Genomic DNA, 25666 nt, shown 5'->3' with positions numbered 1-25666 from the left:
GCAGAGAGGTCCATGATGTGGCTGTGGCTGAGCAGAGTGAATTGTCCCAGTTGAGCAGAGTGAAGTGTCTGGACCTTCAGCTCTTCAGGCTTCTCTGCATTCAGCAGGTAGTGATGACTGCTCACTCCACACTGCCTGAATGTCATTGCTGTGGGCTTGTTTGCTGAGAAGGTAAAGTGTTGGCTGGACTACTGGGCATAGGATCCCTGGAGTTATTTAATATTACTGAACAATTTCTACTTAACACTGCACATAATAGGGTATTATGGATCCAGCTCTGCCATGAGACAGAGGGACTCAGGCTATGGCTGCCATTGGTGGATCTTGGTGCAGGAAGAAAAGCTATGCTTCAGGGAAAAACTTCCAGGAAGAATTAAGTTTAGCAACTTCACCCATGGGCCTGTTTGCAATTCTTCCTTATAGACTGTTGTATTCTGGATCTGAGAGATGGCTCTGTTGGTAGGTAGCCGTCATCAGTCAGTCTTTAAGAAGTGATCCCAGAGCTGGATTAATGTGGTTTCATATTAATCTCCCCTTATGTCTGCTGCTGGCTCCCCACAGAGCAGGGGACACACCAAAAGCAGCTCCATCACTGTGCATGGGGGATGACCTCCTGTGATCTCATCTTTGACCACAGAGTTGAATTCTCTTGGTACAGCCGCAACAGAATGCCATGGACCACAGCTTCCCACCTCCAGGAGTAAAGTGTCTGTGGGGATGCAGGCAGTAGTAGGAGGAGCAATGGGACAGAAGGCAGTTGGAAAAACACAGCCTGGCAAAGAGCTGACTTTTTTTCATCCTTTAGTAGATAGCACAATTTGTGCAGCTGGCATGGGAGATCCTACCAGCTGCCTACAAGGGAATTTCCTGCCATAGTGTAGAAGCTATGACAGGCAGGTAAGTACTTCTGCCTCTGCCTACGTATGGAAACTTAACCCAGGGACACCAGACACTTCATTTCAGCATGGAGTTTAGTGACAGGGAACCATCATTCTGATTATAACGTATCACACTTGAAAGCACAAGGTGCAATTCACAAGGCAAAAGATTTTTTTTTCCCTCAGAAAATGTTAATTACATTGCCCTCATTAAATGCTAAACACATTGATCCACTGGAGCAGAGAGCACCATATGGTTATTCACAACAAAATACATCTCTGGAGCCCTGTTGCAACAGTGGGACCCCGCATGGAGATAGATGTGGTGAAGGAGTGTGGAGCTGAACAGACACGTGTGAAAGGCCAGGTGCTGCTCTGATCGTGCTCGAAGCTGAGTTTGTTCCCTACAAAAAGGGAGAGGGTTCAGAGGCAGGTCCAAACCCTGTGGCTCTGCTCAGCACCAACATGCTCCCTCTGCAGAGAGCTGCCAGAGCTGCACTGGAGTTCAGTGGGCACATTGAGCCTCTGCAGACACGCCCACTGGCTAGAGCAGCACCCATGCACACACACCAGCTGCCCCACTCTCTTATGGAATAATCAGTGCAGCATTAGATAAAAACAGGTCCCATCTTTCAGGAACAGAGGGGTGGCCTGTCTGGATTTTGCCGAGCATCCGCTGTTCCTGGATAGCGGCCAAGGAGTTGGTTGTCAGATCAGCTGTGCAGCGTTGCTCCTCCTCGTGCCGGCCCAGCTACAAGGCCTGCAATAATTGCTCTCAGGAACAGACCTTGCCCAGCTGGATTGAGAGCCCCATAACGTGACCTGTGGGAACTGTTCCTGTCTCCAAACCCCTCTTTACACCTGATAGATCAATGATTTGCTCAGTGGTTTTGCAAGCATGCACATTTGGCTGAATGTGTGCAAACCAGGGTTCACAGCGAAAAAACGGTGAACTGGCTGCCTGATTTTATCCTGACTGCTGGCTGTGAAGGTAGGACCTGGATCTGGCCACTTCAATTAGCTCCTGGTAGCTCCAGTTTACAGGCAAACTGGGTAATAAGTGCATGAAGAGCGTGGCAAGCAGTGCATCAAGTTGAAAGGCATGGAAGACTTCCGTATATTCTCATGGGTGTCAAAGCCACACACATTTGCTGCGTGTGCTGGTGTCAAGTCTCTCCTCCAGACATTTGCCGAACTTCTTTGCCTTGTGCTCTGTCTTTAGGGTGTCATCAAGCTAACACATGAGCTTGGTGCTTCCTCAAAACTGATTCCCTACTGCTGCTGTAAAAATTCTTCCTGCTTTGTACCTTGAGGAACTATGCAGACCTGAATGAAAACATCTGCTTTTCTTTTGAGAATTGGATCGATACAGATGAAGACTAAGACCCTGAAGACACCTCATTTCTCAGTTTCTCTTTATTGTGTTGTGACTTTGTCTCCTAAATCCTTTGGACGCTGAAGGCCCAAGTGACCTGGCTAGAAAATACCCTCAGGCTACCTCAGCCTGGCATTTTCTCTAGGAAGCAAAGCTCATTTAAAATGAAACCACATTAGTCTTGGCAGGAAGCTTGAATTGTCACTGTCTCAAGGAAGCTCCATTAATTACTGTTCCCATTGCACTATGAAAGATCAAATGCTGTGGATCAGTTTTAATTGGCTATTGATTTCTTATGTTATTACCTACGGTTGTGCTGAGATGCCGTCAGACATACTGGATGCTTTTGATTATTCTTTCTGGCAGCTGGGATTTGAAAACAGCAGGCAGACACTTCCTGATCTGTAATGGATTGCCATGGTGTGCCAAAAAAATCGTTGGCTGGATGAATGGTCCTGCTTTGCCTCTCTTGTACTCCTGAGCTGCAGTGCAGTTGCTGTTGTGGAGGCAAATACCGTCAGGGACTGGCTGCCAGGGAAAGAGCGGGAAAAGCTTCAAAGAACACAAGGATTTAGTCCCCGTGGAAGTGCACTGCTGTCAGCACTGAGGCAGGGTGAGCCAGAGAGCAAGGACTGGTGGGCATGGACAAAGCAACAGTCCCCATCAGAGTGATCCAAGGAGAGGCAGATTGGATTAGTTTTGCATTGCTGGGGATAAACCCCCCAGCATGCCAAGCTCAGGGACAGCCCTGTGTGAGCCCAAGCAGGACGGCACACACAGACCCTAATGGCTACAGCCCTGCACACACAGCCCACCCCAGGCCCTCCTGGGATGCACTTCTCCCTCAGAACTGATCTGGTGGTGCCTGAGCCTAGGCTGTGACATGTTCTCATTAGCTGGCAGAGTTCCTCCATGTTTAACAAGAGAAGGTTTCCTGTCCTACTGACACCAAATGACACCCTAATCTACAAATGCTGACTTTCCCTAATTGCACCTTGACAGAGAGAGAGGCAAACCTCTCCTTTCTCCTCCAAGGACTGTCATTTAATTAACAGGCAGGCATCTCTCAGGATTTACAGCCCAGCTCTTAGCTGCTACTCTCCCTACTCAGTAACTGAGGCCTACAAAGGCTCTTTCCATTTATCTGTGCATTTCGATAACCTCATTTCTGCTAATCTCTATGCCAGCTTTCTGGATTTACCTCTCATGGACCGTGGAGAGAAGAGTTAATCAAACGAACAGTCCCCATTTCAATTCTCATTCCCTTCCTGGTTCTTGATCTTAAATCTTTGTGTTGTAGGTGGCTTCACAGCAGAGCAATACCTATGCTGGCACCATCACCAGGTTCTAGTTTAATCCAACTCATATTATTTGTCCTACAGATGTGACCAGATATAGCACAGATGAAAGAGATTAGAATCAAAGATGTTGAGGCTGGCTGGATATCAAGAAGCATTTAATCGGTTCCTCCTTTGTGAACTGGGATCATCTCTCTGCAACCTGTTCTTGACATATTTCCAGCAGGTTCTTAAAAAAAAAATCCAGTACTGGAGGTTCCCACAAATCCCAAGCAATCCTTTCCAGTTCCTCCTGCCCTCCTGTTAGATGTCTGAGAGCAAGGGGGAGAACAATGTTGAAAGACCATCTTGCACATCTTGCCCAGATGGACATAGCTTCTGGTCCTTGGGGCCATACCATCTGTCTTGCTGGTCATGAGGAGCAGACTGGTTGCATTTTGGTTGCAGTTTTATTTCCATGGTGGGTGAAGAGGTAGGAAATGTCCCTTCCAATTGTTTTTGTGGAGCATGCTAGGATCTAGCAAAAGCCAAAGAAAAGGAGAGTCCTACTGAATGTTAGTGGCTGAGGGTCAAAATCAGGACCCCTGGATTTTGTTGCAGAGATCAATAGTGTCTGAGTTAACAGACGTATTTTGAGAGCTCAGCTTTGAGACACTCTGACTATTACAGATCAAGTACAGCTCAAGTGAAGGTAACAACAACAAAATGATCTGTACTTAGGGAGCTATACATACAAAGGAGCACTTGTGCCCTCTGACTCCACATTGGAAAGACCAGTTCTTCCATGAGATTACCCATTCAAATTGCCACAGATACCTCTATCTAGGCAAATTGCTACCTAGAGAGGAGATCACACAAAACAGCTGTGCAGTTGCTGACGCAGGTGTGTATTCCCTGTTTGATGTTAGTCAGATCTCTGCATATTTGGTGACTTCTCCAGCTTTGAGGCTCCACAGTGCCAGAGGAAGTGTTCTGCTGAGCACCTCCAGTGACAGAGTGTATAAACCGGCCTCCTGGACAAATGTCCCTGGCTACCCAGTGGACATGAGACATTCAAAGACAATTGAAGGAGCTCTGATTCAGAACATCTGTTCTGTCTTTCAAACCTCTGCTCCTCTGCCAGTGAAAGCAAAACGTGGGAGTCAAACTGGAGAAAGAAACAATTGGAATTAGTGTAGGACCTACAGTATAACCTTCTGCTAGCTAAGGCTGCCTGGCCTGTTACCAAACAATGTACAGACAATGTGTGTGTTATATTAGCTGGAAAAAACAACTGTGTGATCTGAGTGCACCTAATGTCCTGCCCTTTCCCCATGACTGAACATTTCATAGTTCCTAAATCTTTCCTACACACCCACAGGCTGGATAGCAAAAGGAGAAAAGGGCTGTACTGCAGAGGAGGAGACATTGGATTGCACAGACAGCACTCCAGTGTTTCAAGATCTGTTGTCACTGCAATTATCCATGAGAGGTTTTATCCTGAACTTGCAGAAGTGGAACTAAAACCCAGGGAGGAGTAACAAGAGGCTTCGGGCCATGCTGGCAGTCAGCAGCAGAACTTTCAATCTCCAAAGCTGGCTTTGCCCAGTTGTAATCAAAAGACCCTGCATGAAGCAGCCAGGTTTGGGAGAAGGATAAAGAGAGGGAGAATAGCTGATCCACAGTGAAGAACTCACTGCAAATCTTCTAGGGAGCTGGAATTGCTGCATCCATCACAGTTGCACAAAACTATAATGAATGAGGAATTAAATTCAGTTGTGGTGTTCATAGAATTACAGAATGGGTTGGGTTGGAAGGGACCCTAAAGATCATCTAGTTTCAACCCCTCTGCTGTGGGCAACGATATTTTCCACTACATCAGGTTGCTCAAAACTCCATCCATCCTGGCCTTGAACATTTCCAGGGATGGGGCATCCACAAATTCTCTGGCAACCTGTTCCAGTGCCTCACCACCCCCACAGTAAAGAATTTCTTCCTAATATCTAATCTAAACCTACTCTCTTTCAAATTAAAGCCATTACCTCTGTCCTATCACTACATGCCCTTGTAAAAAGTCCCTCTTCATCTCTCTTGTAGGTCCTTTTATGTAATGAAAAGCTGGTTTTCCTGGAGCCTTCTCTTCTCCAGGCTGAATAACCCCAACAGTCTCAGACCTTCTTCATAGGAGAGTATTACTTTTGATGAATCACTTCCACTGGCCTGACCTGGCCTGGCCTCTCAATGGGACAGACTAGCCTTTTGGCTCAAGCTAGTGCAGCCCCCCAAAATCTGCAGGGCTAAAGAGAAGTCTCTCAGAGGAGAGACCTGACCACATGAACAGTCAGGGAGTCACAGATCCCCATGAAAATCTCATGTCACTAAGTTCAAACCGGGCAGAGGAAGAGGAGGAGGCAGGGAGGACAGTGAACACCCGACCTCAGCTAGCACTGCTCAGAGCTCCTTTCGTCTCCACTGCTGAGCGGGGAGCAGCAGCAGCTGGGACTGCAAAGAGCATAGATGTACTATACAAGCAAGTTTTACACCGTGGAGTGGCAGGGGCAGAGTGCTGGCACAGATGAGCTTTTGTACAGAAATGGATACACAGGCTCACGTGGTCCAGAACATCGCTTCTCCTGGTTGAGTATGGGTGGGCTGCCTGGCAGCACAGGCAGACATGCTGCACATAGCCCAAGTGGAGCCAGCTCTGGGTAGTTTCTGATTGCTGGGCAAGAGAACCCACATACAGACATGTTAACTCACTGCATCTGTAATGCTTCCCACTGGCTTTTGAGTTTGTGGGAAAGCCAGCATGCCTGGCACCCCAGCTGTGCAGGGAAGAGCATGAGACAAGGGGCTGCCTCAAGTCACGACTCTGAAATTTTCCTGCAAATGGGATGGCTGCTTGTTCTTTCGCTGGAAAAAAGTCAAAGCTCCCAGCTTAGGGCATTAAGTTTAATAGTGACATTGGTGGAGATGCAAATGGGCTTATTTTCCCTCTGAGACGGTGGAAAAGAGAAATAGAGGCCAGATCCTTAGAAAAATGAACAGAAAAATAAAAAAATGAACCTCAAATCTGAATCTGTCTTCCTGATTCCCCTTCAGTTCAAGACTGGCATGGTTTATTCTCTGCTGTGTGGGAGGATTTAGCTCCTATTGACAGATGAGCTAATCAGTTCCCCTCAGCTCTTGAAGCTTTATCAAAGCCAGTTAATCATGTTACTGATGTCTGCCCAGGCCAGAGCTCTCCACTTCTATCCTCCGCCAACAAATGCACACCATACGTGTGTAGGGATAACTTTTTTCCACTTTCAGTTCCACCAGCAAGAGGACATCACCAGTGGCTATTCAGCCAACATGTGGGTGCTGCCCATCTCTCTTTCAGCCCCTTTGCCACCACTTCTTCCTGGGGAGATGTGGTAGCTCCACCAGCATCTCATGAAGGAGCAGCATGATCTCTACAGGCCAAGCTCACCTCTCATTGCTAGCACAGTGGTGGCAACAGTGGGAGGAATTGTCCTCGGTTTTGGAAGGCCCAAGTCCCATGCTGGAAGGTTGCTGAAGCCAAGAGCCATTTGTAACCAGATACCAGGGTGTGCACTCCAGAATTCTGTCCCTGCCACTGGGTTTGTTTACTTCTGTACCCAAATTTCACCAACTGCTGCTCTGTCCTGCTTCTCCTGAGGGCTGAATTGGTGGCTGTGATCCTTCCCTCTGGAATGGCTCCATCCACACACACACACACATTTCCACCAAGTCAAGAGGATTGCCTTTTCCCATTGACTTTTGGACGGCTCCTTCCACCTTTATACCAGTGATGGGAGGACCCAGACATGAAGAAGTCTCTGGTCCCGTTTTTGCTTCCTGTCAGGGTCACTTGAACTGATGTTACCTAGTGGCCTGTGCAGGTGGACACTGCTCAGGAGCACATTTGGAGGTTGCCGGTGTTCACCAGACTGTTTCAGTAACTGTTTCAGGTACTGGCAGCTGCGTTCCCCCATCCTGCAGAACTGCACTAGGGCTAAAGCCTGAGCTCCCAGGGAGACTTCTGGGGCCAGGCTGCCAGCATCTTCTCTCCCTCCGGCATTTGCACTGGGAGTGACATGGCTTCATCCTCAGAGCTGCTCTGTTCCAGTAACCTGACAAGTACTGGACAACCTGACAAGTACCCCAGGCTGGTCCATGACCTGGTTGGAACCTGCAGCTCCAAGGTGGACCAAAGAAGGGGCTGCCACCTCTGCCTGGCAGAGAGAATGGGTTGGAGAGCCAAGGAGCTGCATGTGGAGAGCCCCTGCCATGCCCAACCATGGGGCAGTCCCTAAACTAGCTATTCCAGATAGAAAGGAGTTTCTCTAAAGCCTTATACTTCCCAGCTTCCCCCAGACCTCCCCAGCCACTTTTCGATCTGAGGTGAGATTTGTTTCTCTGTGGGTTCGCTGCAGGTCCCTCTGCCATCCCAGCCAAGGAGACACTCTGGGGCCACCCAGAGGAGGAGAGAGGACAGTAAAGAAGGTGCCATAAAAGCAAAGAGGAGGAAAAGCCATGGATGCTCAATCCAAGCCAAGCTGTATGGGCTGGCTCTCCATGCCATCTCCTGCTCCTCTCCACAGGTGAGCAAGTGGGCGCCCTTGGCTGCGCCGTGAGACACGATCACCCACCTATACAGACAATGTCCATGAAGCCGTACATTCCATAGCAGATCTGGAAGAGCAGGTCCTGGCGCTGCCATTTGGCTGAAGGACTGAAGGTCGACCAGATGAGCCACGAGATACTGGCAATGAGGAAGAGGGAACCCAGGATGGCCGCTGCTATCTGAACCTTCTCAATGACTGTCAGAGAGATGGCCTGCCACTGCAACAGGAGGCAACAGGGAGAGGGGACAAGAGGGAGGGAGGAAGGAAAAAAGATAAGACATTAGTTACTTGGGGCACGTCACTGTTTTACATCATTGTGGTGGTTTTGGAGATCTCAAAGAGTGCCTATAAGCATAGGTGCTTTTACCTGGTCCACATCTGGGATGGAGCATGGCAGTTGTTCACCAACACTGGCCCCATGTTTCCTGACAGCACTGATTAAGAGGCAATGGAGAGGAATCCTGCATCTCACCAGTAAAGCACAGAGATTTGAGCGAGGCATGACAGACAAGGGTGATACACCAAAAATAACATCCCCATGACAGTAGTTCTGTGATGGTGATCACAAACCAGGAAGTTCAGTTACTCCCTCAAATAGAGGCCAGACAGCATCCTCAGCCAGGGCATCCTAGCACATAAGCATCTCAGAGAGCCAAGCTTTCTTTCAGAGGCCTCACATGAGCTGGCCCTGTGCCACTTAGTGAGATCTGGCAGGATCACAGCCCTAGGTAGGATCTTGCAGCGTCAATGCACATCCCACAGAACTAGCTGCAAACAACACAAGTTGCTCTGGTCAGGACACCCTGCCTTTAGGTGATGACAAATTCAGGCTGTATTCCAAGGTAAACGTCATTGCTTCTTCCTCAGAAGAAGAAAAAAATAGAAATAACTCCCCCAAATCCATTCACTATGTCAAATAGCTTTGTACAAGCTACATTATAAATATCCTAAACCTGGACTCCTCTCTGTCATCCAGCATAAAACCTCCCCACTCAGATTTACAATGCTGAGAAAACTGCCCTATAAAACCAAGAGTAGAAATTGGTGTCTTTAACAAGACTTGGGGATGTGGTCCATAGCCTCTCCTTCAAATCAAAAATCAAGCACGTAAACAGGCTGGGGAGAGACAGTCTCTCCTGGCATCCAAGTATATAGGCCACCTCTAGCTGTGAGATACATGCCCTTGAAATCACAGTGGGACTGGCAGAAGGATAAACAAAGACGGACTTCAGCCTCCTGCAGGTACAGAATATTCAGAGGAATTGAAAATGTTTAGCCTAGATTCCGCCCAAATCCAGTGTCCCCATGAAGTGTCAGCTCTTCTGAGACCTCAGTACCCTGCATGATTGTCAAACATATCCTAGGACAGCAGGGTCACCCGTCAAGCTTGTCCCATCCTTCTGCAGGGTAAAAAGGAGTTCAGTTGCTGGGTTACTCTTTAATGCCCAGGTCAGTCAGGAATTAGGAATGTTTTTTGCCAGGTAGGGAGGACTTTGAACCCTGACTGAAGTGCAAGAAGGATAAGAGGTGGCTTGTCTGATACAGGCATGCATGGCATTGCTACCAGTCCAAAGACCAGACCCCTGAACTGAATGCTCTTCTCTGAAAAGGGCTGGATTTGGAGAAGAACAAATGAGAGTTTCAGCCTGAGGCTGAGGTCTGCGGGCTGCAACTGGAAGGAGATTGCTCTGCCTCTGCCAGCCTTGCTCCTTGGCTTACATCCTGCAAGGGCAGACAGCCCTCAAATCGTCTATCATGGATGTGCAGCATCAGTGAGGTGGGTGGTACCAGCCATTTCATAGTTGGCCACAGAGTAAATGGCCATAGAGCTGCTGAACAGAGAGAGAGCTTGTTCCCTGCTGAAGAAGGACTGGGTTCAGCTAAACCCAATCCCCCCTCTGGGCTCACTAGCCCCAGTCCCCTTCCTATCATCTGCCTCAGCAGCTGGCCCAGCCAAAGGCAAACACCAAATACTGGGGACACTCAATGATCCCTTCAACAGCCCATTCCCACTCTGCCACAGCCCAAACTGCTCCATGCCTCCACCAAATCCAGCCACACAAATGGCCTCTTTGTGCCACTAAGATGTTGACAGAGTGAACAGACTCCCCTTAGGGCTGGAAACTTGGTGGTAGCAGTCCCAATGGGTAAAGGCAGGGTGCATGGGTGCTGGAGGTCAAAGAAAGGCCACAGCTGTGCAACTCCTTTCTTGACATAAAAGAGAGCAAAGGCCACCTAGCACCCATTGCCCCCAAATTTGTTTTCTGAGGGTGCGATCAGCAGCTATGCCTTCCTCCCATCGGCTCTTCAGCTTTGTTCTCGACAGCACTATAAGCCAATGCAGGACAAATCTGCAGTGCCATCAGCTCAGAGCTCCAGGACTAAATGCATGTGCCAGGAAGGGAGCTTAGATATGTGTGTGGGGTTGCACTTTCACCACTGCAGCTTTCCCCAGACCTCATCTCCCTATCCAATAACTGGCTGATGCCGAGGGGAAGGGAGTGGAGGGAGCACAGGCTGGTGCTGCGTGTGAAGGCTTTCCTGCAGGTCCCTCACACTGACCCGCATGCACCTGTGCCAGCCAAATCATTCTGCATCATTTCTCTCTCTCGAGGAGGTAATGGACTGACTGCTCACCATCTGTCTGGCACACTGCATGGCCTGTGGTGGCAACAGGTCCTTCCAAGGTAGCAATTAAAGACAGAAAAAGAAGAAGGAACTGCTAGAACAACTAGCAGCTATGTACAACCAACACCACTGTTTTGCAGAGAAAGGGAGGCTTAGGTGCAGTACTAAATACGCAGTCAAAGGGGATGGGACTCAGAGCGCAGAGAAGTCACACCTGGGTGCAAACTTCAAACCCTGCTCCTCTCAGTTGGGAACAGACAAGCTGGAGCAGCAGCAGGGACGCTGCCTGACACTGCTCAGCTGGCAGTGGCTGCCAGGAAGTTTGCTGTGGTGATAATGAAGAGGCTGGAGTCTGTCAGCCGTGCCAGGGGGCAGGAGGCTCTCCCCCTGCATCTGGCACTAAGTGACAGTGACACACACAGCGGCAGTCCTGCCTCTGTTCAGGAGATGGCACTGGGGTGTGATTACCCTCTGGCAAGGAGGTAAATGGGTCAGAGCTGAACACTGGGGAAAATAACCAGCTTGCAGAAGAATTTAATATTTTCCAGGAAAAAAAAATAAAGTAATAAGTATTGTATTTCTTCTCTGGCAACCCCAAGAACTGTGATTCAGCGCCCCACATCTAGCTTGAGCCACCAATAACCAGAGTAATTATTTCTCATCTTTTAATTCCATTTTGCTACACAACTTAGGGTATGAGGTTTTTGAACAGAGAGGAGAAAAGGGGTGAGACGGAAGATAAAGCCTTTTACCCAGTGAGTGCACACACAGAAGGGTCCAAGAGCTGTTCAGAGGTGGAACGTGCAGATGAATTCCAGCTGCAGGAGCTGGGCTTGATGTGTCCCTGCATTTCCGGCCTTGGGAGCCCACCTCAATCACAGCACTGCGCCTTTCAGATTTCATAACAGCCCTTAGAAAATCACCTCTTTTCTTAACCTCTCTCCACTGCCATTATGACTAGCAGATCAGGGATTTGGCAGGTGACCCTGTTAATCCTTGGGTCACCACTAGAGCTGCAAAGGAAGGTCTCAGCAACACTGCAGAGTCCCTTTACTGGTACATCTAAAACCCGCAAAGCTCTTTGTCTGAATGCCTGGCTGCATACACGACCCCCTCCCTCCAAATCTCCAGCTCAAATGTTCAAGCTCTAGCAAGATCACAGTGTCAAGCAATCCAACCTTGTGGGGATAGATCTAAAGATGAGCCCTTCTTCCTTCGGCTGATAATGACTGTTGAGTTCTCAGTAGCTACTGGGCTGCACTGAAGTGCACCATTAACAACCAGCAGCTCACCCAGGTTGTCAGTCAGGGATGTGACCTTCAGGCAGGTAGAAAGCTCTACAGATGCTCTGTCAGGGCAGAATGGGGCAGAACTAAGGACTTGATGGTACCAGAAAGCTTTAAAGGCTTCTGCAGGATAACAGGAGCAGCTTTGTGAGCTCCAGGCTCTCAATGGCTTTAGAGCATGCCCATGCAGCTCTCTGTGATGGTTTGCCATCCACACTGGAAAAAGGGCTCCAACCCTCCAACCCATTCTGAAGAAGCTGTCTGGAGCTGTCTGTCTGTCCTCTGCTATCACCTCCCTTGGCCAGGTGCTTTGGCACACCACCCACATCTGCAGGTGCGATACACTACTCTCTCTCAGATCAATTTCCCCAAGTTTCTCCATTTTGCCCAAATTGCAAAGCTCTGCAGCCCAGACGCCTCAGAAACGGTTTCTTAGGAGTCCAGGTCTGACATTTGTGATGACCACAGCCAGGGCCCCAGCTGGGACCAGTGCCTGCCACTCATGTAACTCGTTCTCTTGCAGTGTTTCATAACCTACGTGTAGTACTTAGGACAAACCTGGTTCTCTGTTTGCTTCGGTGCTTCTGCTTGAAGGCTTGGAGTGAAAACCTGCAACTGCTAATGTAACACAGATGAATAATGTCATTACTATAATATTTAAGGCTTGATCTGTATTTCTCTTTCTTTGGCACCAGTAGTCTTCAAAGGTTCCCAAGCACCAGCACTGATAGATTCAAGGCAGCTATTGCCTGCATAAGATGTCTATGTCTTGCTGCAGCAGCTTGCAAAGAAGCCTTGTTTGCTGGAAAAGCCTTCCTACACTCCCCTGAGAGCTCCCCCATGCCTGCCTCAGGCAGTTCAGTTTATTTTTATTGCTGTATCTGACACGTCCCCTTAATACGTATCATTAACATCCTGAGTTGTGCTAGCCAGCAATTTAATTCTCAGACCCAGGGTCACAAGCAATAACAGCTTTTTCCTAGAAGGTTGGAAAGGATCATTTCCAGCACTGCTTAGGTCTGGCTCTCCCCTTGCTGCTGTCCCAAGGCCCTGGCCATCCTCCTCAATTATCTTTTGGAGGATGGCTTTTCTTTTTATAAATTCACCAAGCAAAGTTATGCCACCTCTGTGGCATAGCCTCCCTGCTGTACACTTACAGATGCTGTGGCTTATTCAGATACTAGAAAGGCAACAGGGAGGGTCCAGTAGAGCCATGTAATAGAAATGTGCAGTGATGAAAACCCCTCTTTTCATGTGCCAGAGCATTTGGTAAGACGAAGCATCGATATCCTAGAAAGTTCCCGTTATAATGCACAGGCCAGGAAGTCTCTCTTGCAATGATGGCTCCCACTGCTTGCAAGCTACAGCTGAAGCTCAGCAGGGACCAGGCAAAGCTCACACTCAGCACAACCAATTCAGCAGGATGGGACAGCCAGGAGACATCAGTAAACTTGCCTCAAGCTTTTTAGCTCAGGATCTCAGGCTGAGGTTCAAACACCCTGTGACCTCAGGGTGAGTGAAGTTCAAACACCCTGTGAATGCAGATGTGAGTGTCCTGATGAGGAGACCATATAAGAGCACTCATCAGCTCTTAACAGTGCACCACCACAGACAAAATAGAGCCAGAAGAGACCGGATCCCAACCCCAGCACTGGATAACTGAGAATCTTTGGAGCTGAAACAGCCCACAACACAGGAAGAGTCAGTGATACCAACTGTAAATCAGTTGAACTCTCCAAGACTGCAGACAGTTGTAGGTCTGGGAAGGTTGGTTCAAACAGATTTTCTATTTGCTAAATGGAAGCAAATAGAGCATCAGAGTGGATGTGGCTCAGGAGCAACTACAAAGGATCTGTATAGATTAAATACACTGCAGAGCCACTCCATGGCAGATACCTGTTCCACTATATATCAGCACCAGGGTGCAGGCAGTACTATATGTGCTTCTAAAAACCTGTGTCTTCAGGGTCTTTTTAAAATCATGGGCTTTGCACAACTATTGTGCAATATCGGAGAGGAGGATTTAAAGCCTCCACGCCCATGACTCCTGTCTTGGCGACTGGAAGACTGGAGAGCAAGAAAATGGATGGATGGATGGACAAAAGCTCTGAATCTTCTGGTTGCTCACAGCTGGTGGGATATTTTTGCTCATTTTCTGTTTGACTGCTGCTTGGCAGGACACCTGCCATGTTGTCTAACAACTTTAATCCCCCAGTCTCAGCAGGTCAGCAGTGTTGCTGCTTTAAGACCTTTGCTCTTAAATGCCTGCAGTCCAGGGAGAGGGGATGGAGTGGGTTAATTTATAGAGAGTAATTCTGCCAAAATACCAGACTAGAGGTCTCTCTCTGGTATGAAACATCATAATAGCCTGGAGGCTGGAAGGAGTCTGTGTTAATTATGCATGAACCCGGCTGTAACTTCTCTGCCCACACCGTGGGTCTCCACACACATTTGGCCCATGCTGTGGTCCTAAGCACTCCAAAAAATGTGCAGATATCAAAATGGGCAGAGAAACATGCAGATCCTGGGGAATATGTGGGTGTTGGATGTACTGCTCTGCTCAGACCAACTGGACAGGCTTCAGGGAGCCCTGGACCTGCCAGCTGCCTGGGTTTGGCGTTCCAGCAGTCTATCAGAGAGGACACAGGAGATAGGTAGGTCATGTTGTTGATTAGAATCCAGGCAGGCTCACATCATCACCCAAACAGTATTCATTTGACAAGGAGGTGAGGTTTGCGGGTCCTTGCCTGTATTATGGTTGGTCTGGAATAAACAGATGACCACGGCTTCTTACAGCATTTCTGCTCCAAAAACTGTGTTTGAGAAATTCAGACATTTCTAGTAAGAATAAAGCTGGGCAGAAGTTCCAGCAGACCCTGAGAAGAAAGGTTAGGGATTTTGAGGCTTTACTTAGAGATATGCTTGTATGTCCAGCTGGCCCATGTTATGCATGTGTAGGGTGAAGACTAAGCAGAAAGGATGCTCTTCTCACCTGCACATGCTGTGACATGTTGTTACAGGACACAGTGTCAGGGCATTGCAGCTCCTGTGTCCTCTCTGCTTCCCTTTCCCGGCATCTCACCAGACGGTGAGAGCCACTGAGGAACAAGGCATGCGTAGTGATGGGTTATGGGGGGCCCAAGCCTTCAGTCCTCATGGGAAGCCCAGGCCTGGTGGATCAGCCACTTTTCACAGCATTTTGGAAACCAGTGCTAGTGTAGCATCTGCTTCCCAGCAGTGCCTTTGTGCTGGCACCAGACAGGCATCCAGGCACGCAGCTGTAACTCTACACATGCTGCATTTATTCCGAACCAAGAGGCTTTTCACTCCAGTTGCTTCTTCCCACCCTTCAAATCTCCCAGTGCTTCTGCGAGAAGTGCTGTGAAGTCTAAGTCAGCAACATGAAGGTCCAAGCTGGGATCTGTACAGTCCTCTGAAACCTTTGCTCTCCAGAGCTGAGCTCTCTAACTCAGTTGTTCCTGCCACTCAGTTTTTGTGTTCATGGCAAAGGTCAGCAGATCAGGCCACTTTCTGACAGGGGAGCCCAGAAAGAGCAATGCTTTGCACAGGCTCTGAAACATGTATGTGGGATGTGAGTTTGTCTGTGAACAGCTCCAACAAATTTTAGCTGAGTGAGGAATGGGAAGAAAGTCACTGACCTACCGCTCTAAACAACCTGAAAGTGCAGAGCATTTGGAGGTCATTAATTAAAGGCAGTGCTGGCAACACACACGCTCCCAAATCTGCAGCCACAAACCTTCAATGCTGCTCAACATCACATCCTCGACTTGAGACATAGGAAGCATTAGGGCAGTCAAGGAGCAGCTTTTCAGAAATAAACAAATGCTGCTTGGTCCACATCCCTCCTCGTGTGTTTCAATCTGTTCTGAGTTACTAGGGCCAAAAAATTGAAACACTCTGGGTCTGAGGCTTGGGATTAAACTACTGATATCTCCAGACCAGGGCTCACGGAAAATTCAATCAGAAGCTGTAGGGACTCTCAGAGACCACGCAGGCTTTTTCCTTTCCAACAGCAAATCTTATCCATGATGCTCTCCTGATTTCCCTATTTCATTTAAGTCTGAAATCCTAAAGGGTTGTCCCTGTTTCTTCACTGTGGTTAGTGACCTCAGGCCTGGAGAAAGACACACAGAGGCCACAGTTTGAAGGAGAGAGCAGGAGTTTGCATTCCCCCTCAACCCTGTACAACCAGGGACCATCACTAGCACAGTCCTTGCCTCCTGGTAGAGAATGACCTGCAGAGAGCCAGGAACTGTACAGACCAACAACCCTACAGACATCACCCTGGTCTCTAAACCACTGTAATGTCTCTCCAGTCCAGATGATGCTCATTAAGCAGTAGTGCCTGGATGTGATGTGCTTCCTTACCTCTGAAGCATTAATGGTGCTCAGCAAAGGCATGCAGCAATTAATCCATCTTCAGGTGTTGCTCCCGCAATAAACCAATAGCTATTAAGGATAACTTATCCCACTTTTAATAGTCACACAGTTTTACCCTTCTGAATCTTGATTTTAAATTACCAGTCTGCAGTGGGGCCTATTAAACTACAATGCTTTTGAACTCAGAAGAGAAAGAAGGTGGGTCCTTGGATGACTTTCACAGCCACTTACGTCAAGATGTGCTTTACCTGTTGTGTGCACATCTCCAAAAGCCCACCAAGAATAAGGCTTGGAGAGACCAGAGTATCAGAGTCAATACCCCTTGTGCCATGCCACAATCATGGGAGAGCAGTAAAGTGAAAAAGGGGGCAAGAGGAGAATTGTAAGAACCCTCCATCTGCCTCCTCCATCCTTCACGCCAGCAGAGAGGAGTCTCAGCAGGAGGAGATCAAGGTTGATGGAACAACTATAGACAAGTAGAGTCTCATCATACTCTTCTGTCACTGTCACAGACTGTGTCCTCTGTTGCAGTAAATCCCATAATGGCTCTGCCCCTGGAGACAGGGGTCTCCAGTGGATGAATACATTTGAATGGCTATGGGGGTTACAGCACTATAGTGGTCACACTGGAATTTTCAACAAAAGGTAAGTGAATGTAAGAATTGCCAAGGACAAAAAAAGCTGATTCCTGAAGGATTCCCCTGGAACCACTGAGCAGAATATGGGGCCTCTTTGAACCAGCCCCCGACGACCCTTTCTAAATGTCTCAGACATATGAATCCCTGTGCACAGGGAAGGAAAACCCACACAGGTAAAATCCACTTGCTCCCAGAAACAAAAACTGAAACAAGAATAAATAGACTTTGAAATGTCTCTAGTACCTTTACCTGCAGAGGGTTCTTTGTGCTTATGGCAATGACGTGATACTTGTAGTAACACAGCTCACAGCTCCAGCAGCCTCTCTCGCTAATCCATTTGATCAGACATGGCTGGTGCGTGCACTTCACCGATCCATCGCATCGACACGGGCTCAGCAACTCCCCCTGAAAGAGAGACACAGCATCAGCAAGGCTCCCCTCCTCCCCTTATCTCACAAGCATGGCACAGCACAGCACGACGTGGCACAGCATGGCCCGGCAGAAGTTCCATCATCCACCAATTTGATCTTTGTTCCTTTTTACCTGGTTTGGCTTAGGCAATCATGCTGCCTCCACTCATTTTCCCTCTAATAATGCTTGGCTGATGTGAACAGAGATTGACAGGGATGTAATGGTCTCAAACACTTGGGTCTTACATTTTTTTGTGGGAAGAGACAGCTGGGTAGATTAGAAGTGCCTTAATCACCACTGAAGGAAAAGCTAAATGAACACAACTCTTACTAGGCACTAGAGGACCCACACTAGACCACAACCAGCGAACACAGCTCTGCTGGCAACTGGATATCACTGGTACACTGCTCAGGTTTCTGTTTCTCTGCTACCTGTTTTATAAAGTGAGGTTGGTGGTGGGTATAGCTGTGAGACAGCCTCTGCTGCAGACTGGAGTCCCGCTCAGCCCAGGGCGGCTTCCTCAAGGCCAGGCAGGCAGGAGGGCGAGCACAGATGTGGCAGCCCTTGGAATGTCTGTGCAGGCTGGCTTGTGCCAGCTGTGGAGGTGCTGTTCCTCCCTGGGAGCTGGCTTGAGCCCAGTGCCATGCAGTAATTCCCAGAACTTGGCAAGCAGTGGGCATTTGCGGTGTTAGACACAAGACTCTCCTTCCCAGTGCTCCCAGACATGGAGGGACAAACCTGACCATGGGTGGCAGGTGTGTGCCTGGGGTCCAGGTTTTTGCATACTCATAGTCCATCAAGGAAAAGGTCCTCAAATTTCACTTCCCTCTCTATCCACTTCCTCCAGGCAGTCATACCAATGCATAGCCTACAGGGCTGGCTCTTTGCACCCTAGGAACAAGCAAGATGGAGAACAAATTGTGTCCTGGATTGTGACAGAGATATTTATGAGTGGTGGCCAAAACACTGAACCTCCTGGCTTGCTCAGTTTTTTCTGGCATAGCTTTAAATAAGGTATCCAGGAAAACCCAGTATTATTCTGATCCATCTGCTATTTTCCTCTTCCCCATGGGACTAAATTCCTCTCTGCACACAAGCTCAGGATCTCATTTTACAGTTTTTTGCCATCACTTTATTTAGGGAAGGACAGAGCCATTACATTTTAGTCTCAACTCTTAGTGTTTAAAAGCCACAGTAGAGACCCCAATAGTGTATTTAGCTGTGCTTCAAGATTTAAAAGCTTTTAGAGGCAGAATAATACCTATGGGACAGGGAAGGCTGGCATCATACTTTCAGTGTTGGGGAGATGATATCTGCTCTTACACCCACAGATTAGCCCCATCATTATCATTGATGGAACACTGGGACAACTGACCCTGGATTTGGACACTGGTGGATATGGTAAAAGACACCCATTCCAACTGCCTCGGATTAGGAAACAGATCCTGCTCTTGCTAACCCTGGTGGGAAACTACCTCAGCTTCCAGGTCACTACATCAGGTCTCAGGACTTGTGGAACTGAGCACCACACCGGGCAAAGCGATACCCCTTTTTATGAAACCTAATGCAAACATGTTAATTGTTTCATTTGTTTCAGCTAGGTGACCTAGAAATGTTGTCTTCTATGAAATTTTAGCAAAACCGTAAATAACTGCTTATGTTACAAAACCAGCCTCAGCTCTACTTGGTACTTGTTTTCATTACACACTGGAGGGGACGCAAAGGAGGGTTGCAGGGCCCATGAACCTTTTTCACCTGGGAGGGGGGAACAGGACAAACCAGAAGAAGGGAAGCAGAGAAGGATTAGGTGGGAGAAAGGAGCACGTGGGAAGGACCATTTGGCATTCAAACTCCCCATGTGAGGTCCAGTTTGAGGGCTCAGGTTCAGCTGTGCATGTTTTTGACCTTTGACGAGACTGGGATCTTGTTGGAACAGCACAAGTGTGGTAAGGAGCCATCAATGGCACATACTGCCACACAGGATGCAAAAGGGAAAGGATCAGAGCTACTAAGGATCAGCTACTCTGATTCCCAGCTTGCCAGCCTCTTCCACACCAAGAGCTAGCCTCATACAAGGACCCCTGCTCTGTGTCTCTGGTCTACCCTTCTCATCTCAGACTCTGGTGCCTTTTTTTCTCAACAGCTTCATTCCTCAGCATACAAGTGCATCCCCAGCAACAAGGAGGTAGAGCAGAAACTTCCCAGCTCTGCAGCATCCCTGCCTTTCTTTCCACCTCGCTGCACAGCAGGGTCTCCTGCAGGGCTCAAAGTGGTTAAGTGCGGGACCTGGGTTTTGTCTAATGAGCAGCTGGAGGCATCGGTGATGGAGGATCAGGAACAGAGCAGAATGGAGCAGGAACTAAGAGCAACAACCTCCAGGCAAAGGCAGAGGAGAAAAACTGTAGCTGCAGCCTGGACTCAAGTTGAGTCCTTCTTCTTGGGCTCTGTAATAATTGATCTATGAAATCTGAGCTTATCTCTTCAGAGTCAAGAGATGTTCATAGACATCCTACACTTCCATGGGCATCCAGTCCCTCTTCCCTAACTGGGATGCTCCAACCTAGACAGTCCTGCCAGCTCTTGTAACCTCAGGACTCAACTGTGGAGATGAATCCCCCAGTTACTTCATTTTTGCAAATCCAGCAAAAACTCTATTTATCACATTTTCTCCAGCCGTGTGAAATATTATATCCTTGCATGTGGTGCACAGCTATTTTTGCATACTGTGAAGCCCAATTCTGTCCACAGCAGGAATTTGTAAAACACTGCCACATGCACACACGCGCACATGCACTCCTGTACCAGCAGAAAAACAAACACCAGGGGCATATTAAAGGAATAAATCCTTTGTACAGCAAAGGAGGATTCTCATTGCTGGCTGTACAGAGAGCTCAGGAACAGACCATCGGCTGTGATACACAGGAAGGATTCACTGCCCAGAGAGTTCTGCTGCTAAAAGCTACATGAACATAAAAGCAAGCCTAAAGTGAGATGCAGATCACAGCAATCAGAGATGGAAATTAAATCCCCAGGCCTGTTTCTGCAGGTTTGTAGAAGATGGCTCTGCATAACATATTCTCCAGTGCTCAAACAGCAGCATTCCCACCAATTCCCTTTGGGGACTGCTCTCCAAAGACCCTTTGAAGGGTCTATTTCCTATTTCACAACACTTATTTTTGCAATTTTGCTTTGCAGAGTTACATCTCATCACTGGGATGAGCCTAAGCAGCATTTCTTCTTTGTCAGCAACTAGTGGAGAAATGCTCCCCAGCTGGAAGCTTCCTCCTCAGCTTGCTCAGTACCGTCTTGTTCTTCTGAAACAAGCAACTGCGCTTTGGATTTAGGGCACCTGACTTTTTTTTTTCTGCTGTTGTCTAAGTCTAAATTAGAAAAAAAAACAGAGTTAAGAAAAAGTGAAGGGTGGTCTGGCTTCAGCCATAACCATCTCAACATATGCAGGAAATACTCTTCCCTATGTATTACTCTTCCCTACCTCTGGGGAGAGTAATATATTAAGCAATTATTTATAATATTGTTTCCTATTTCTGGCTTTAATGGGAGCTCATCTCTAGGAGCAGCAAGGGCAAGGCCAGGCTGAACTGGCTTTACCCTGAGGAGGACAGTACTGCTGGAGATGAACCAGGAGTGCAGGTCTGTTCCAGCTTTATCCTCTCCTTCTGAATTCCCAATCTGCACCCATTGCAGTACATCAAAGTGGTTAATGATTATCTGGCCACTGCTATTTTAAGCCTACTGGGAGGAGTGCAGAGAAAGGATGGAAAAAAAATTATTGCCAGTGCGTGCTTCTGGTGCTCAGTATATCCAGGGGAAAAATAACCACGCCAGGAGCAGCATCACCCCTGTGGAGTGCTGGTGGCAGTGTTTCACCTGGCCATTTTATTTGTCATTTCTCAGTGCTGGGAGACCATTCACACATTGCTACTACAGCTGCAGTTGCTCATCCACCAGCAGGCAGACATGGGATGTGTTTCCTGGGCCTGGTCTTTTAACTGCAATTAAGTATAGCAAATTTGCCCACCCAGTCTGCTTTAAACACAGCAGGTCTGGGGACAATGGTGTAACCAGGCCAGGATGTGGCCTTCTGGGCTGGCCCAGCTCCAGCTGTGCTAACCTACGTCTGCAGCCTGGGTTGCTCCTAAGCACCAGCTCCAGCTGGAAACAGCCCAGTTATTAACATCGTGCTACCACAACCATTAAAGCAAACATTTTGAAAGTCAGTGCAAGCTGTACAGAAAACCAAGATAGCTGACGGTGATCTTAAGACCTGTAGTTTTTCTTCAGCAGCTTAGGTGTGTAAAGTAGCATGAACATCACCCACAGGACCAGTGCCCTGGACAGGTCAATGAGAAGATGCTGAAGGAGTTGTCCATATGACAAGGGCTACCATCTCTCTCTGGGTGTGCACATGCAGCTGCTCCTGCTCACAGATCTTCACACACGGATCCGACTGCTAGCATTTATCTGAGTTTGTCTTGTTTGGAAAAGGAAACCAGGAATATTTAATTTCAGGTCTTCAGCTGTGTCTCCTAAATATACTTAAATCTTCACATTGAATTCAGATGCAATGGGAAGTTTTATTATGGCAAATAAATGCCAAATGATTTCTATATTAGGAACATAATTACTGACAAATTAAGTCCGATGGCAAAGAGAAACCCATTTTTGCAGAGCTGGTAAACTTCAGTTAACATCTACTAATGATCACTGTCTTCACACACAGTTACAAGAGCTGCCCTTCCATCCTTTGAAATTAAACATGTATGTTACTACCACCAGCTCAAATGCTTCCTGTGAGTACCCTCATGAGTGCAAGCACTGTGCCAACCAGCAACAGACAACGAGGGACTTGAAATAGGTATCTATGTGTATGTGTGTGTGTGTGTGTGTATATATACATATATATATACATATACATATATATATATATATATATACATATATATATATATATATATATATATATAATGAAATTCTCCAGCACTGGGGGAGATTGATGCAGAGTGTGAACCCGGAGAAGAGCAGACTTAGGTCTCCTGTAGTGTCAGGACAGCACAGGACAGGGTTATGTTTGGGGCTCTGTGGCAGGGTGGCATCTCCCCAGGCCCCTCAGCAGAGCTGGGTGCCGATCCCAATCTCCATTTTGGCAGCAATTGGCTGAGAGACTTTTCTTGACTCACCTGGGGGGAATCCCCTGACAGGGCAGCACCCTAAAACCTGGAGAACCAACACGAAAATCTATGTGAGTAATTATAAAAAGAAATCATCCAGACTCTGCCACCTCTGTGACCAGGACTGTCTCATCCCACAGCAACCCTGCAAGACTGGGCATCCCTGTGGCATGCAGAGGCAGCGCTGTCCCATTGCAGGCAAGACCTGTGTGCCCTGTGGTGCAATGAGTATCTCCATCCCAGCAGCAAGAGAAAATGAACTCCCTTAAAGGACTGAAGAAAAATCCAGCTCTGGACAATTCTTTGTGTTGCTCAGATGTGGCATTAAGCCTGTGGCTACCTGGTTGCAGTCTTTGGTGTGGGCTCTTGGCCTGGCAGCTCCCTGGGGAAGGACCATATCTCTGCAGGGCTCAGCTTGGTAGAGGTGTGGGTTGCCTTCTGGGGCTCCTCATCCCTATGGCAGTATGAGTGAGCAGCCACAGCTGGACACTTCAGGCTGGGGGCTCTGAGATGGGTGTAGGGGGCACAGCTCTGCTTTTTCATGGTTTTCTGCAATTTTAATGATATTAGCTGTTCTGGCAGCCCTGTGAATGGGGCACTTATCTCTGATAGGGCGATGAGAACTTCAGCAACAAAACGCAGGCATCTCCCTGCCTACAAGCTAGGTGCAAGCAGATAGGCATCTCAGCTTTAATGCACCCAGCAAAACCACCACACACCCCTTCAGGACCATCAAGAGTATTTTGGTGATGTCTGGAAATGTGGGTGCTGGTCAGGAGAGGGATATATCTCACACGGTCCTGAGCTGAAACCCAATGTTTGTTCCAGAGCGAGTCCTGTCTGAAAAGCCATCATGTCTGCAGAGCTCCCAGTTCTCCAAAAACAGCACAAATTGCCTTTCCGCCCATGGAGGCTGCTGCTGCAGCACCTGTGAGGAGTGCCAAGGCTGCCACACTACTCAGGCTCTTTCTGCACCTCTCTGATGAAAACATGAAAGGTTGCAGCCAGAGCTGCGAGGAGGGCAGGGTGGGACCTGCCTTGCAGCCTCCTGCTGGAAAACTCATCCTACTGCTACGACAAGAGACATGACTTCCCAGCTGAGCAGCTGATCCTCACAGCCTTTGGCTTTACCATGGACAAAGGAAATTTTAAGTTATCTCTCTTACTTTCTGTCTGCAGTGTTTTGTGCCTGCCACCACTGCTAAGACAGACAATGACGGGGTGGCAGCTCAGCATTTGGGAGTGGGATGGAGAAGTGGGAAGGGAGACTCCTTTTTCCAATCATTACTGTTCCCCTTGGGGACTCTGTCACTGCAAAGCTGAGGGACCATCACCTCATCTGGCTGCTCATCAGGGCAGCAGTGAAGCTTGCCCATGTTTTAAGTCAAACAACGTTTTTTTGGTTCAAGCAGATGACTCAAGAGTCTCAGCTGCGTTGGAGGCAGGCAGAGGGTGAAACTCCTGTGCTCTCATGCCCCACAACAGTGCAGGGATTTGGGGGAGAGGCATATGACTTATCCCATCCCAGGGCTGTGCCCTGGTCAGCAGAGAACAGGAAAGTCCCAAGAGAGCCCTGAGCTGCACCATGACGTTGGTTGCCCTCCTTATCAAATTGCTCTGCTCCTACTCTGACACCTCTGAGCAGGGTGTTCAAAAGCAAGACTCCTCACAGCTCTGTCCATGTGCCCCCATGGGATCCCCACTGCTTATGAACAGGATGGGTGCCATGTCAGAAAAGCCTGAGAGCAACCTCCGCATTCTACCTTTCCCACAGTGTAAGCAATGGTGCCACAGACTCAGCTGGGTAGGAGCAAGGATGGATTTCCTCTGCACACAGATCAGCTCTCAGCTCCACCAAGGAGCAGAAAAAATGGCTTCTTTTCCTCCCTTAATTGCTAAAACCTTAAAGAGTTCTGCAGGGCAGGAAGGCGGGTGAGAGAAATGAAGACAAGGAACAAAACTCATGAAGAAAAGAAGAAGGAGGAAGAGGCTTGAGAAGTCGTGGGTGCAGAAAGCCCAGCACATTAGAGAGTGGCGGCTCTGGCTCAGACAGGAACCTTTGCCGTGGTGACTTATCCTTGGAGCAGTCTGGAGTGGTGGCTCTGCTGCATGGCTTTGCCCTCACTCCTTCCCTGATTTCCAGGGGAAGGTGATTGAACGCAGCTCCACTGAGCTTAATGTGAACTGTCAGAGAGGTGGGGCGCATTTATGCAATGCCTTGGTAACAGAAAACAGGAAAGCTGCAGAGTTTAACGTAAAATATTTGGACATGACCCTATCCCTTCCCACTATAAAAAGGAAAAAAAGGATTTAACCTAGGCTAGGGCTATTTCAATATTTATCTGACAGTAACTTGCCCATGTGTTTGCCCACAGAATGGCACCATCCAACTGCTCTGGGTGCTTCCCTGCCACCACTGATAAAGACCAAAAGGAGGTTTTTCAGGAAGGACCAGGTGTCTCATAGCTTACCACCAATTTCCTTTAAAGGAAAGTACGTTAAAGAAGCAGAAAGCATGCATTTTTGTGAGAAACAGAGAATCACAGATTATTTTTTGTTTGATGAGCTATGGAGTATTTTAACACCTGGTTTCAGGCCAGTGAAATATAAGTCCCACTTGGCTGGGAAAGGGAGACAGCATGGAAAGGGGATTAGTTCTCACCTGGGACAGCCACTGCTGGGGAAATGAGAGGGAACCTAAGGACCCTAAGGGTCCTTTTAACCGAGAGGAAAGATCAGCTCCATCTCTGTGTGCAGGTCTTGCCAACAGATGGGCCCTTCTCAGAGGAGATTCCTCTAAACAGGAATCCCGATCCATCAGTTTTCCTCAGAGCAAATCAGAGCAAATCACAACAAATCGGTCCTCAGAGCAAATCTGCTTTCCTCAGCAAAGCAGGTCATGCTGCCACCATCGAACCCACGATGAAGAAGCTGGTACTGACCCTGCCCTGT

The 25666-nt window shown here is 48.1% G+C and overlaps 1 protein-coding gene across 3 annotated transcripts in view; it reads right to left on the bottom strand.

Annotated features, from left to right (window-relative positions):
• MARCHF4 (membrane associated ring-CH-type finger 4) overlaps positions 1 to 25666 on the bottom strand; it is a 101849-nt gene that overhangs the window by 14064 nt on the left and 62119 nt on the right. For 2 of the 3 annotated variants that reach the window (XM_064661267.1, XM_064661268.1), the window contains exons 3-4: positions 17358 to 17519; positions 8186 to 8378 (exon numbers count right to left, since the gene is read on the bottom strand). In XM_064661267.1, the coding sequence (XP_064517337.1) occupies positions 8186 to 8378; positions 17358 to 17519 (355 nt within the window). The remainder of the gene's footprint in view (positions 1 to 8185; positions 8379 to 17357; positions 17520 to 25666) is intronic. The other variant, XM_064661269.1, reaches the window with a different exon arrangement.

Source organism: Pseudopipra pipra, chromosome 7, assembly GCF_036250125.1.
Source record: "Pseudopipra pipra isolate bDixPip1 chromosome 7, bDixPip1.hap1, whole genome shotgun sequence".
NCBI classification, from domain to species: Eukaryota; Metazoa; Chordata; class Aves; order Passeriformes; family Pipridae; genus Pseudopipra; species Pseudopipra pipra.
Note: the sequence above shows the minus strand (reverse complement) of the source record. Positions and strands in the feature narration are given on the sequence as shown.